This window comes from Thermobia domestica, chromosome 5 (genome assembly GCF_964235325.1).
Source record: "Thermobia domestica chromosome 5, izTheDome1.hap1.1, whole genome shotgun sequence".
Lineage (NCBI taxonomy): Eukaryota > Metazoa > Arthropoda > Insecta > Zygentoma > Lepismatidae > Thermobia > Thermobia domestica.
In genome coordinates this window covers 106245922-106259558 of record NC_137458.1, presented here as the reverse complement: position 1 = coordinate 106259558, position 13637 = coordinate 106245922, and the positions used below count along the sequence as shown (strand labels likewise).

The 13637-nt window shown below is 36.4% G+C and overlaps 1 protein-coding gene across 1 annotated transcript in view; it reads left to right on the top strand.

Annotated features, from left to right (window-relative positions):
- Positions 1–13049, top strand: part of LOC145685205 (uncharacterized) — a 40864-nt gene extending 27815 nt beyond the window's left edge. The window contains exon 2 of the mRNA XM_081757563.1: positions 12326–13049. Within this exon, the coding sequence (XP_081613689.1) occupies positions 12326–13049 (724 nt within the window). The remainder of the gene's footprint in view (positions 1–12325) is intronic.
- The last annotated feature ends 588 nt before the right edge of the window (positions 13050–13637 follow it).

Sequence of the window (13637 nt, the reverse complement as noted above, 5' to 3'; positions counted from 1 at the left end):
GGATATTCTCCCTGCCTCAAGGAATATTCTTCCTGTGTACAATACCATGTCACTCTTTCTTAAAAACTTCGATTCCCGGCGGGAGCTCATGTGGTTCGGATTCCACGTTAATCAGTAGGTCCACGTCTCATATAGCCTCGCTGCTGAAAGGGACGCTACACTAAAATCAACTCAACTCTTTCTTAAAAACTATCCAATCATTAGTAAAATTGGTGCCTATTCTTAGAAGATTTCAGAGAGGCCACACCAAGTACTCCTGATTCATCTGGGAGTGGACAGCAGAATTATGAAACGCTTCTACTGAACAAAAAATGTGCCGAGCAGAGAGACACTGTAGTCAGGAAGTAAAATGTCGTTAGTATACAATTAGTTGGGCCTGGCAAAGTTGTTATGCCACCGCTTTATATAAACCTGAGGCTGAAAACGAATTTCGTGAAGGCACTAAATAACTACTTAGAAACTTATCGGTGTATGTGAAATACATGTTCGAAGTTGATTTATACTAAAGTGAAATATGATCTCTTCATAGTTTCAACATTAAATACATTATAGATCACAGAGAGTTCTAAAATATACTGACTGATACTGAAAGAGATTTACTGGTGCAATCGTCAGTCAGAGGAAATTTACTTTGAAATAATAAATCTTCTAAATAAAAGAAAGTCCTATTAATCGGGTGGACCGCTTATATGTGTCACGGCCTATAAAACATTTATTGGGTAAACCGCTTTTAAGCCATTATTTTCCTTTTTTCTCTTATATGCGTCACGTTGGGTGAAAACAAAACCTGCTACCTATTGAAAACAATCCTTCTTCTATACTATTTGATGGGCGTTCCTATTGTGTACTATATTGTATTGTCCATTGGGTATATGTCTTTTATTTAAAAATGGCTGCCACCACAATTTCTGTTACGACTACTATTCCAAAGAATCTTGTTCGTGACGACGATATAGCAAATTTGCTGAGGGATTTGACCGTAACAACTAAAATTTCGGTGAGTTTGGGTTTTGGGTCAGATCCCAGCCCCCGCCCAGTGCACTTTGTGGTGCACAAACATCATGTGCGCGGGTTTCGTCGGGGTTCTCCCATTTCCTCCCACTTTCTTCATTCCACAGTTTCATTCATTATTCATCATCACTGTCTCATTTAGCCTAAGCGGCATAACCGTAGGACGTTAAACTCAAAGATTACATTTCATTTTCTGAAAGTTCTATACCTCTGAAGAATATTATTGTAGTAAAAGTGATACGTGTAATGAGTTTGATTATAATTGTAATGTTAGTGATTCTCAGTTACAAATCCAGTGGGTAGACACTGGAAGTGGAAGACCGTCTTTTCCCAGTGACGCACAGGGTATTCTTGAATCTTATTTCGATGAAAACATGACACCGGAGAATATGTTTGGACATTTCCTTTCTGATGACCTCTCAGCAAAGGAAACAAATATGTATGACGAGCAGTACATTCATTCGAGAACTGTGCTGTGACGAGTGAAGAAGAGAAGTAGTAATAAGAAATGAGCTGAAACTAATCCTGGTAAAATGAAGCTACTGCAAGGCTGGTCTCCCAATATTGCAAGGTTTCTAACATCGAGAGTTTGAAGTACTGTGCTCTATAATTTTCCATACAGAGGAAAACTACTGAGAGAAAAACTAGAATGTGAAAAATAATAGTGTGTTACTTGATAGTGCTTAAATAATGATGATGATAATAAAATGACATACTGTATTTTGTTTACATAATATATATCAAATTTTGTTACATTCTATAGTGGAATTAAATCTGAATAATACTTGTACCAATTTTAATATAAGTCAAACATTGCTTACTAGATTTTGTAAAAGTAAATTACCCAGCAGGTGATAAACATACGATTCAAAAATTCCTACTTAAGGGGATAGTGTCCAGAAGTGCATTTTAGTGTATGTATTTCCTCACATCCTTCTTTCCAGAGAACCGAATTTAAGTCAATAATGAGGATACTGAATGCTTTTATGAGGTCATCTCCGGATTAAAATCAGGTTCTGAGGATTGTAGAACGATGTAAACGGCATTGACATATATTAAATGAGATTATATATATATGGTGTTTCAAAACAATTCCGACAACGTTTGTGAACTGATTCCTGACACCAAAATAAAACCAAATGTACAGACAAAGCTGATTACATTAACGCTTACTTTCGGTCTTATATGCTGCCGAAAACATAAAAAAAGATCTTTATACGTCCATAGCTTGTGAGCGTGTGTCCTCCCTGACTTCCATTCTATTTGTCTAAATTCCCTAGTCATCGCCATTTGAAATCGAATAAGGTCTCTTTGCACAATACGTTGACGCAAACCTTAAATTATGGTGCTGTATTTTGGAACGCGTTGAGAAGGCTTTGCCATGGTGAATAGCATTACGTGCTCAAGAAACAAGAGATGTGAAGTGGCTATGATGACAGGAAAAAATAGTTTAATGAAACTAATCGTTATCGGCGTTCATTTTTATTGTTTTTGGTACTTTGATTCCGTTATTTTAATAGAAAACAAGTATGAAACTCATTAGTGTGCATATTGCCTATAAAAGAATGCTTTTCAATGGTATTTGACTGTTATTCATTGTCATTAGTAGGCGTAGGAAGACGGACGCTTTGTGCTAAAAGCGCGAAGATTAGCATTCTGGCGCCACAATGAAGAAAATAAGCAAGCGTTTATATCGGTACTGAAGAAAATCCCTGACAAAATCCATAATCCTTGACGCTGTAGTGAAAATTATTGTATAAATAGTCTTTTGAGTTAGTGTAGCTTCATGGAATTAATATTTTAGTGACAGCCAACATATGTATGTGAAATAATACAATTTACTTTAAAACCACGAGAACATTCCTTGTGAATATCAATTGTAATGGCAGCTTAGATTGAACGAATCAACTTATAAATCGAGTGTGAACAATATATGTGATTAAACGAAGAATCCTTCAAGGAGTGGTGAAATAATGATAAATATCTCCTATAGCCAATGTGGTTCACAATGTAATCGTTCTAGTAAAGATTAGAGAAAGAAATGTGATAAGAGCATGATTCAGTTGTAACTCAGTGATTATGCACTCAGAATATTCATTACGTACTAATACGGTAAATAAATACAACTAATCTTTCTAGTAAATAGCCCAATATTAATGAAAATATAGTAAAACATTTTTAGGAACACACGTTTAATGGTGTTAATCTGCATTTATCGCATTTCAAGTAATCTCACAGTAAATCCTGCAAAAAGGAAGCGTGAGATAATATAATCCACATGGAGGCATGAATACGTTACCGCTGGATTAAGAAGACATAGCTGCAAGGAATTCTTCTACACGGATTTATTCCAAGTTCCCCCCTGAATCCCCTGTAATTTAAGTATAGTGCAGCGATGTGTTCAGTGAACCAATGTGTGCTAAGTGTTTGTGGATCACGAATATTAAAATAAGTCGGCAATAATTTATTATACCATTTTCAATTAATCTTTCGTCATTTTTTATTTTCTAACTATATATATCAAAATGGGCTAAAAGGTTTTGAAAATACATCGAAACAGGTTTGTCAATAGAAATATATTTTAAAAAAGGCGCACGTAAGTAAATATAATATGTGAATTACTTTTGATTAAATCAAATTTATTTTACGTACTTGTTTTGTTTTCAGTTATCTTTTCCACGTCTCTTGCATAAGTCGCTACAGGAATTGTTAGTATTATGTACAGGTACAATCTGCAAATATAAAGATTGGCGTACCACGGATGGTGGGCACGCGCGAGTGCAACTTCAGCTTGAGTGTATATTGGTTTGTGATTTAATTTGGAGGCTTGCATGATTTTTCCTCTAACCACTACTACCTGCAGAGTGAAGTATTTGTTCCTTGTAACCACTAAGTCCTCTTTAAATACTGAAACCACTAGCCCGAACATGAGAAATCGAATCCGGCCGTTCATAAGAATGGCTTTCCCGAACAAGAACAAGCAAGTACTCAACCCAATACTGTTGTAAGAACGGCTTCCCGAACAGGAAAGAACGAGAACCGAACCCCGTCGTATTATAAGAATGGCGCACCGAACAACGATAGAATTCCTGCACCGCTAAATTGAAAGTAGTGATTTATGTTTAGAAACGTAAAGGTAAAAGATAAGTCTGACTCGTGTTTAGAATTTTTTAGGCATGCAAAATGTATGACAGTAATGTTAAGTTAATGTTGGACGCAATTAAAGCAAACTAATAAGGTACGCGAATCTTAAGAAAGTAAAATGCTAGAAATCTCAGAAGCAACAAAAAACAAATTGACGATAAACTCGAGATACAATTGGAATTAGTAAGAAAAGAATTTGGGGATTAATATGAACGAATACCTAATGACGAAAAAATTGAATCGATCGAAGCGCCAATTGAAAAGTTTAGTCAAGCAGATCCAGAACAAGGGTGCCAAAAAGTTGTACATGATCCACTTGTTGTTAGCGCTTGCACTGTTAAACGAATGAGTAGTCACCCAGTGTCAACCAAAGGTAAAAGTCCCGTCAGTCAAACTGTTATGTCATGTAGGCCTAATGTTTGTTCGAAGTTTAAACAACAGACAGATGCCCACACAGAAATGAAATGTTTTCAAAACGTTTCTAAAACGTGCCATCATTTTCCTTCAGAAAATGTATCCTACTTCCCTTAAGGAAATATATTCCATATGTTGTTGAAAACATTTTCCACATAATACTGAAAATATTCTCTGAATACACTCAAAAACGTTGTAGAGATATTTTATACGCCGTTAGAAAAGTTTTCCTAAAAATGTTTCCGGTACGATTTCCAAACATTACTGATAAAGTATTTGAAACATTTTATACAATGTTAACGGAATGGTTTTTAAAATGTTTCTCATGGAATATTTTAAAATTATTTACCAATAACGCAGACAATATTTTCCTACATATGCCAAAATATTTTCTTTACATGACAAAATATATTTAGTGAATATTTTTTGTACATCACAGAAAATATTTAAAGAATAGTTTTTGTGCATGACAAAATATTTAGGGTATATTTTCTGTACATGACAAAATATTCACAGAATATTTTCTGTACATGATAGAACCCAAAGCCCATACGCCAATTCGGTTACTACTGCAGATACGAAAAGAAGGTAAGATACAGAAGGAAATTTTTAAAATGCAGCAAGTTTTGTTTTTATATTAGTATACCGCCCAATAATAACGAAAAGTACAATGCTGCCACTGTTGGACAACACCGAATGAAAGAAAGTGTGGTTTGAAATTATTTGGACCAAAGGGAACGGAAAGACACAATGAAAAATATAGTGCAAGACCCAATTTCGCGTCCTTCGTATCTGCTCCCCCCCCAACACCGTGGTTGCTACGCCTCTGGCGTGGATGTTGCATTTGCATGTTTATCCTTCACTGTGTCTCCTTTCAATTCTTCTCGGTGTAGCTAATTTCAAACCACACATTCTTTCATTCCTGTAGCCCGACATGATGTATGGTAACGCATTTTCTTTATTGAGCGGTACACTAGTAAAAAAACAAAAGTGTTGCTGGAATTTAAAAGAGCCCTTACATATCTTACCGTGTTTCGATACCTGCAATAGTAACCGAGTTGGCCTATGGGCTCCGGACTTTTGCGTCACTCTGCATATACGGTATAAGGGCTTCTCGCTGGGAACAAATAGTGGGTTGAAAACAAGGTGGCCAGGCTGTGACATAGCAGCTGGAAGAAAACATAAGATTCTTCTGTACAGTTTTACCTGCTTAGACGTCTTTGCCTCACTCTGTCTTCATGACGAGGAACCATTGCGGCCCACAGACTCAGACCAAAAAAATAAATAAATAGATAAATAACTAAAAACACAATAAAAATAAAATACTACTACTACTACTACTACTACTACTACTACTACTAATAATAATAATAATAATAATAATAATAATAAACAGTGTAAATTATAACTACATAATATTAACTTGCTCTCATAATTTTAAGCATTTTTTTTTAAACTCAAAATCTTATTTACACACAAAATGTTTCTGGGTGTTTCACTGGTACTACTGGTATGTGGACACGCCGTGCATATATGTTGGGGTGTCTTATGTGACTTACGACATTCAAACTGCACATCAGTGTGTTCACAATCGTCGCCTGCCAGTTTTGAAAGCGGCTGTATTGGATTTTTTTTTAATACGAAAAGGATTGAAGTTTAGACATCCATTTCAAGAAACAATTGTTGGCAATCCTTTTCCTATCTTAAAAATAATCAATCCAATATAGCCGCTTTGTAAACTGGCACGCGATGATTGTGAAGGCTCTAATTTGCAGTCTGAACCTCGCAACATCACATAAGACACCCCAACATACATAGACGGCGTGCCCACATACCAGTAGTAGCAGTGGAACACCCAGAAGCATTCTGTATGTAAATAAGATTTTGAGTTAATAATAATAATAATAATAATAATAATAATAATAATAATAATAATAATAATAATAATAATAATAATAATAATAAAAGCAGCTTAAAATTATGAGAGCAAGCTAACATTTTGTAGTTATAATTTACACTGTACACTATAATAAATATATATCTATATAAGTTTATAAGTTTCTCTTGTGTTACACAGTTTCTGAAAATAAAAATAATAGGCAGCGTTTAATAACATAATAACAGCAGGGAATGATTAAAGATCAATTATTACATCTTAAACTTACAAAAATATTTAAAATGTTTGTGTAGGACCTACAGCAGCTTGTGAAGACAATATTGTGTTACAAAAGTAACATCCTGAAGAAAATGTAAATGGCAAGGAAGACAACAGCTACAGCTGAAAGTGACATACCTTAGACTGTAGCTTAATTACGGACGTTGTAACATGTTGAAGCGGTCACACATTTATTTTTAAAAAGTATAGCATCTTATAAATATTAAACCTAATATAAAAATAATAATAATAATAATTTGAAAACATGTGGCAGCATTTGAGTTGATGAAGAATCAGCGTCTCTTTCCGAATGCTCTGATCTCAAATCTGGACCCCATCATCCTTTTTCCCTCAGTCGTACCAGGTGAATGCCGAGGTGGTTACTAAGGCCTTGATGACCGCTACCTTGCTTGATTTCTTTCCCCACGGAGCAGGCCATACATATTATTTTGCCTTATACAAATGAATAATTTTGATAACGTTGCATTGCAAAGAATACAAAAAATCGCGAATATAGGAATGAATCATGAAATGCTCAAGAAAACTACCAACATGACAGAACAATTCAGTAAAAGGATGAAATGAAAGGTAAGGGGAAAAAACAAGGAATGTCCATGTGTGTGCTTTATTGGGTACTTTGTCCTATGTGATGGTGACTTTTGGTACTATTTGCCTGTGTATATATATATGCATCCGTAGATGTAAAAATATCTATGTAAAAACAGGCAAAAGATTTGATTAAGCCTATGCCTTTTTACGAGGTTTTCAATATTAAAACACCGTTTTCTCAAAAATACAATTTTGTGACATTCCTTCTATTTTCCCCTTACCCTTCAAATATACACTATACATGTTCAACTCTCTCTTCCACGGGAACTTAAATGGAACATGTCACTTGAAGATATTTTGCTAAAATAAGGATTTTCAAAGTGTTTTAAATGTTATAACAGCGCTTGTAGTACATGCTTTTGGGAAATAAAGTTTACAGGAAGATGATTCTGAGAAGTATTCATGGCACAATAGTATGTATTTAAAGCGAAGAAAAAATAAAAAGGGCGCCAGAAAGTTTTTTTTTACAAGAATTTAAACATAGTGTATTCCTCTTCAAATGACAACTTCTATGATTCTTTCCACTCTGAATCTAAGGTACGGCTTTTTTAATGCTTTCAGTGCATTCAGAACTTTATAAAGGTCTTACGTTGAAAAAAATGGAATCTTTAAGTTTAACGTCCCACGTTGATGCGGTTAGGCTAAAGGAGATGGTGATAATGAGAAATTAGTTAAATGGTGGAATGAAGAAAGTTGGAGGAAACGGGAGAATCCCGAGAAAACCCACGAGCACGGTATTTGCCACCACAAAGTCCACACGGCGCGAGCTGGGATCGAACCAGGGACCCCAAGCACTGGAGGTGAACGCTCTACCACTGAGCCACCGCGCCCCCGGGTCTTACGTTCAATGTTGTATATCTTAGCGCGAAAGCAACTAATTCGCTCAAGGAAAGTCCAAAATCTAATAAGAACCACTTCCAATCACTTGATCACCTTAATTGCACCAATAATATACCAACAAAAAGCTCAAAAACCCAGGTGGGTTTTTCCGGGCTGGGCCCAATTGGGCAAACCCTGAACACAATACAATACACACACACACACACATATATATATATATATATATATATATATATATATATATATATATATACGCAAATCACAAAAGAATAATTGTAATCTTTCGGCAAATCTAGTCTGATGGCCCCCTTTAATTTTATATATGCCAGGTGAAATATTTACATGTCGCCTGCCGCAAACCATTTAAGAGAAAATAAGAAAATTAGCAAAAGAATTATAATTTTTCAACAATTATTTCGAGCGGCACGCCAATAGTAAACCTGCAGGCAGAATTAGGTAATACTCAAGCAGACTGTTTTACCAAATTTTGACGCATTTCTTGCATCTTCCGGTTTCTTTTTGCAGAACATGCACTAAACGAAAAGAAATCCTTAAGTTTAATATCCCACGGTCTTGCTGGTTAGGCTAAAGGAGACGGTGATAATGAGAAATGAAGAAAGTGGGAGGAAACGGGACAACCCCGAGAAAAACCTCGAGAAAGTCCACACGGCACGAGCTGGGATCGAACCAGGGACCCCAAGCACCGGAGGTGAACGCTCTATCACTGAGCAACCGCGCCCCCCATGTACTAAATGAGGAGCTCTAAAAGAAAAAGCGAAAAAACTTCTGTTAGGTGGCCAGTAAAAAAGCACGCATGCTATCCGAGTCAGGGCAGAAGCACAGCAGGGGGCCCGAGCGACAGCGTAGCGAGCAGGCACGTCAGCGACAAGGCAGGGGGTACGCATAAACGAGGATGGTGCAAAAACATTTACAATATTTGTAATTATTCTTATCTTCAAAAACACTTAATTTCGAACCTAAAAAAAATACCTTTTACAGCTAATACACGAGTGTTACTCCGCCTTTCTTTCTTACCTTTACGACAGAAAATAGTGTATGTAGGGCTATTGCCTCTGTTCTGAATTTTTCTTCTTGAATAAATCTTTTCCACACTTTGCGCAGTTGATTTTACGCGCTTCACCATACCATGACTCTGTAGAAACTTTATAATCCTTCTCTCTTTATTACATAATTCTTAAAAAAAAGTTTACATTACGGCCATCGCAGATGTTCACAACTGACGTATGAACCGGAAATTCCCGCCGCTTACTTCTACCCTATTTGCATTCAAAATCCATGTCAATAAGCTGTACAATGATAGAAATAACTTACATTAACACTCTCATTCCTTCACGAAAAAATATTTCACATCATATTTTATCTATAAATTTTGTTCTCGGCGTAAACGTCTGCTCGAGAGAACCCAAGAATTATTATAACCCAGTGGTGTATTTAAGGGGGGCTTCCGGGTTTAAGCCCCTTGAAATTGTACTTACTATATTAAAGTAAATGAATTATCTTGGAGAACAAAGTTAGCCAAGCCCTTCTCTCCTGAAAAAAAATCGTAAATACGTCATTAAAATGGTAATATACGCGCAATTATCCCGTCACCAAAATAGAAATGTACGTGCCTACTCCCTTCTGAAGCATCCCCTCGCCCCCCCCCCCGCCTTCATCCTCCCTGACACGGTTAGATGGCATTCGTGCTTTTTAGTAGCCCCGTAAAACAGATTGGTTTGTATTTTATGGGCTTCTTATCCACACATCAGGAATCAGTATAAATACGCAAATCGTAAAAGAATTGTAATTTTTCGACAATTAATTCTGACGGTCCCCTTGAATTTATAAGTGAAAAATTTATACGTCGCTTGGCGAAAATCATTAAATAGACAACAAGAAGGAAAGTAGCGAAAGAATTATATTTCACTAAGTATTCCGAACAGTGATTCTTCCAGACTTGTCTTTGGGAGGGCAGTGGCTCCCCGGAGCAGACCAAAATAATACGTTTATAATAATAACTAGAATAGCACAAGCAATGCCCCCGGAACATTTCTTTTGAAAGAAACACTGCTTTCGAGTGGCACACCAGAAGTAAAACTGCACGCAGAATTATTATAACCTGTCATAAAAATGGTAATGTACGCATCTTTTTAAACTCTTTACTTTGAGCAAGGCAGTGGTATTATGTCAGTACATAGTATTGCCGAATGACCATTAGCGAGTGAAGGCGGGTTAGAAACCCGCAGGGCACGTTGTTTTCTCTTTCCTTCTTGGGAACTGTAACTGCAGAAACCGGTTCAGATCAATTGGTCATTGTCACTGCCTTGACTAAAGTAAGGACTTGCCCGCATATTTTCCCTTTGGAAGCATCCCCTCGGTCCTGCTGACCTCCAACTTCGCAATGCTCTGACTCAGACAGTATTGGTGCGGGAAGCTTCTAGAACACAGGTCCCCATATAGGTTAATAGATGTTTCTTTTCTGTACCAAAGTAAAATATTTAATTCACATAGTATTGCCGAGCGAGCGTTAGCAAGTGAAGGCGGGTTAGAGCCCCGCAGGGCACGTTGATTTCTGTCTTTATTACAGATAAATGGGAAGAGAAACCTGTGTTCTACAACCCTGCCTATTGGTGCTTTGGTGGCCACGTAGTACAGGCTGATTTATATTTTTTGCACTGTAGTTTTTACGTCATACATCCGGCAACGTATATATATACGCAAATCATAAAAGAATAACTATACTTTTTCGACAATTACTTCTGACGCTTCTTTTGAATTTTATCTATTCCATGTGACGTATTTCAAATCGCCTAGCGCAAATCTTTAGGAGACAATAAGGCTTGTGTATAGCCCGCTCCCTCCAGTTCTTTGTCACCGGACTACTACTACTACTACTACTACTTATATCGAGAACAGAACCCAACCAACCCCTGCGGGGCTTCTAACCCGTTCCTACTACTATTGCTACTAACTACCACTACTACTACTACTATTGCTAGTAACTACTACTACTACTACTGCTACTATTACTACTACCGCTACTAAAGCTACTACTACTACTTATACTAAAGCTTCCTTACCGCAAGATTTACATCTTAAATCTTTATAACATGCCTTTCCGATTCATTATGAACTAGTATGAATCGTTAGAATCACTATCATTCGTTAAAAGTCACTGGGGGGAGGGGGCTATACTCAATCCGACAATAAAAAGAAAATTATTAAAAGAATCTATTTTTCAGCAATTATTTCGACTGGTGAGCCGAAAGTAAACCTTCAAGGTATTTTATGTATAGAGATGAAAAATAGAAATCTAGCATCCCATACCTTTATTAATTTGTAAACAAATTTCTCGATAATACATAGTATACATGAGAACCCCCTGATCTGCGTTTCTTCTGTTTTCTATTACCATTTCTACATGAAATACCATAAATTTTCTACGTAGTGCAATATAAGAAGTACCCATGTGCACAAGACATGCTATATGCGTTAAATCCCCCCCTCCACACACACATAGTCATAGATAAAGTACAAGGGCACTACACATGCAGATATAAAGTACAGGTACGTTCTTTTTTTATTTTCGTATCAGTCGATAAGTAAACAAAAGTCGCTTTGTTACCCCCTTTGTAAGTTCGTACATACTCAATGAATAATCCCTAAAAGTATGAGCGTCCTGCTTATTCGGGAACTGATGCAGCTTCATGTATACTATACAGACACTCAATCACTTATACAGACAATAAAACTAAATTATTTTATGTAATCGTTATACTTACCGACTTTTCTTGTCTTTCTTTCTTTCTTCTTCACTATTAACAGTGTTGATGTGTGCCTCCGACTTGGGAAACGTCTTCTTTTAGGCTATAAGTGTTGTGTTTGGTAGTTAAACTCAGCTGATTATTTCCGTAAGTTCCTTCCGTAAGTACCTGCTTCAAGAGTAAATCCCAGTCGTCCGTTTAGTCGTTCAGGAATAGATTATTGTGGGCCAATTCATCTCAAAGCAATTAAAGGCAGAGTGCGAATAACTTACAAAGCATATATAGCAATATTTGTATGTTTTACTACTCACGCAATCCATTTAGAAATTGTGAGTGACTGTACAACTGAAGCTTTCTTAGCTGCTCTAAGAAGATTTGTTGCTCGTAGGGGAAAACCAACAGATATATTTAGTGACTGTTCCACAACATTCGTCAGAGCTAACAAAGAGCTAAAAGATTTTTTTACGTTGGAAAAATCTGATCATCATAATATTAGTGTCACAGATTATCTTAGTAAGGAAGGCATACAGTGGCACTTTAATGTACCTCATGCACCACATTTTGGTGGATTGTGGGAAGCCGGAATTAAATCTGTGAAGTATCATCTGAAAAGAGTAGTAGGCAATGCTGTATTAAATTTTGAAGAAATGTCAACCGTGTTGTGTCAAATTGAAGGGTGCCTGAATTCACGGCCAATTACCCCTTTGTCTTCAGATCCCAATGATTTGTGTAGTCTAACTCCAGGACATTTTCTCATTGGAGTTCCAATGTTGGCAATACCTGAACCAGATTATACAGAAAAGAAACATAATCGACTGTCAAGATGGCAATTAGTGCAACGACTTCAGCAGAACTTCTGGAAAAGGTGGAGTGTGGAATATATATCTATGTTACAACAGCGTCCAAAGTGGTGGAAAAGAAACAACAATGTGAAGGAAGGTGATTTAGTTTTACTTGTGGAAGATAACTTACCTCCTTTAAAATGGAAGTTGGGACGTATTGTAAATATTCAACCAGGAAGCGATAACATTGTTCGTGCAGTGACTGTAAAGACTTCAGATGGAGTTTACAAAAGACCAGTTGTGAAAGTATCCCCATTGCCATTTGATTGAAAAAAGACATTTTTCATTTACCGTTTTGTTTTTCTTTTATATTTCATTTCCAATATATTACTAATTCATTTCTTGTGTGTATCTTGAACTAGATCGTTCAAGGGCGGGGGCTATGTTTAGTCCTAACTTGTTTATTTAAATTGTTTAGTTTTGTTTAAAGATGTTTGTTCAATGTAGCTTGTTAGTTGTAGAAGAAGAAGAAGAAAGGTGTAGGTGCTTGTTGAAACTGTGTATAGCAGCAGTGTGTGAGTGAGCGCGTAGCCTATAGCTCTATCATCGTAGTGTTCAATGTGCATTTTATTTTAACTCGGGAATTGTAAGAAATATTAACAATATTATTAAACCAAACTATTACAGAACGAACTAGCGTTTGTGTGATACAGTCCATCAGCAAGGATTATTTCCTCAATCAAAAGAAAATATTTTCCTTGGTTTCCAAAAGGTTTTCCTTCTCTGAAGATTTCCATGCTGGTTTCCCCAATGTATTCCGAATATTTCACGAAAATATTTTCCCTAAAATGTTTGTAAAACATTTTAGAAATTACCTGGAGTACATTTTGAGAATGCTTGCCGGAAAGTAAAACCAGG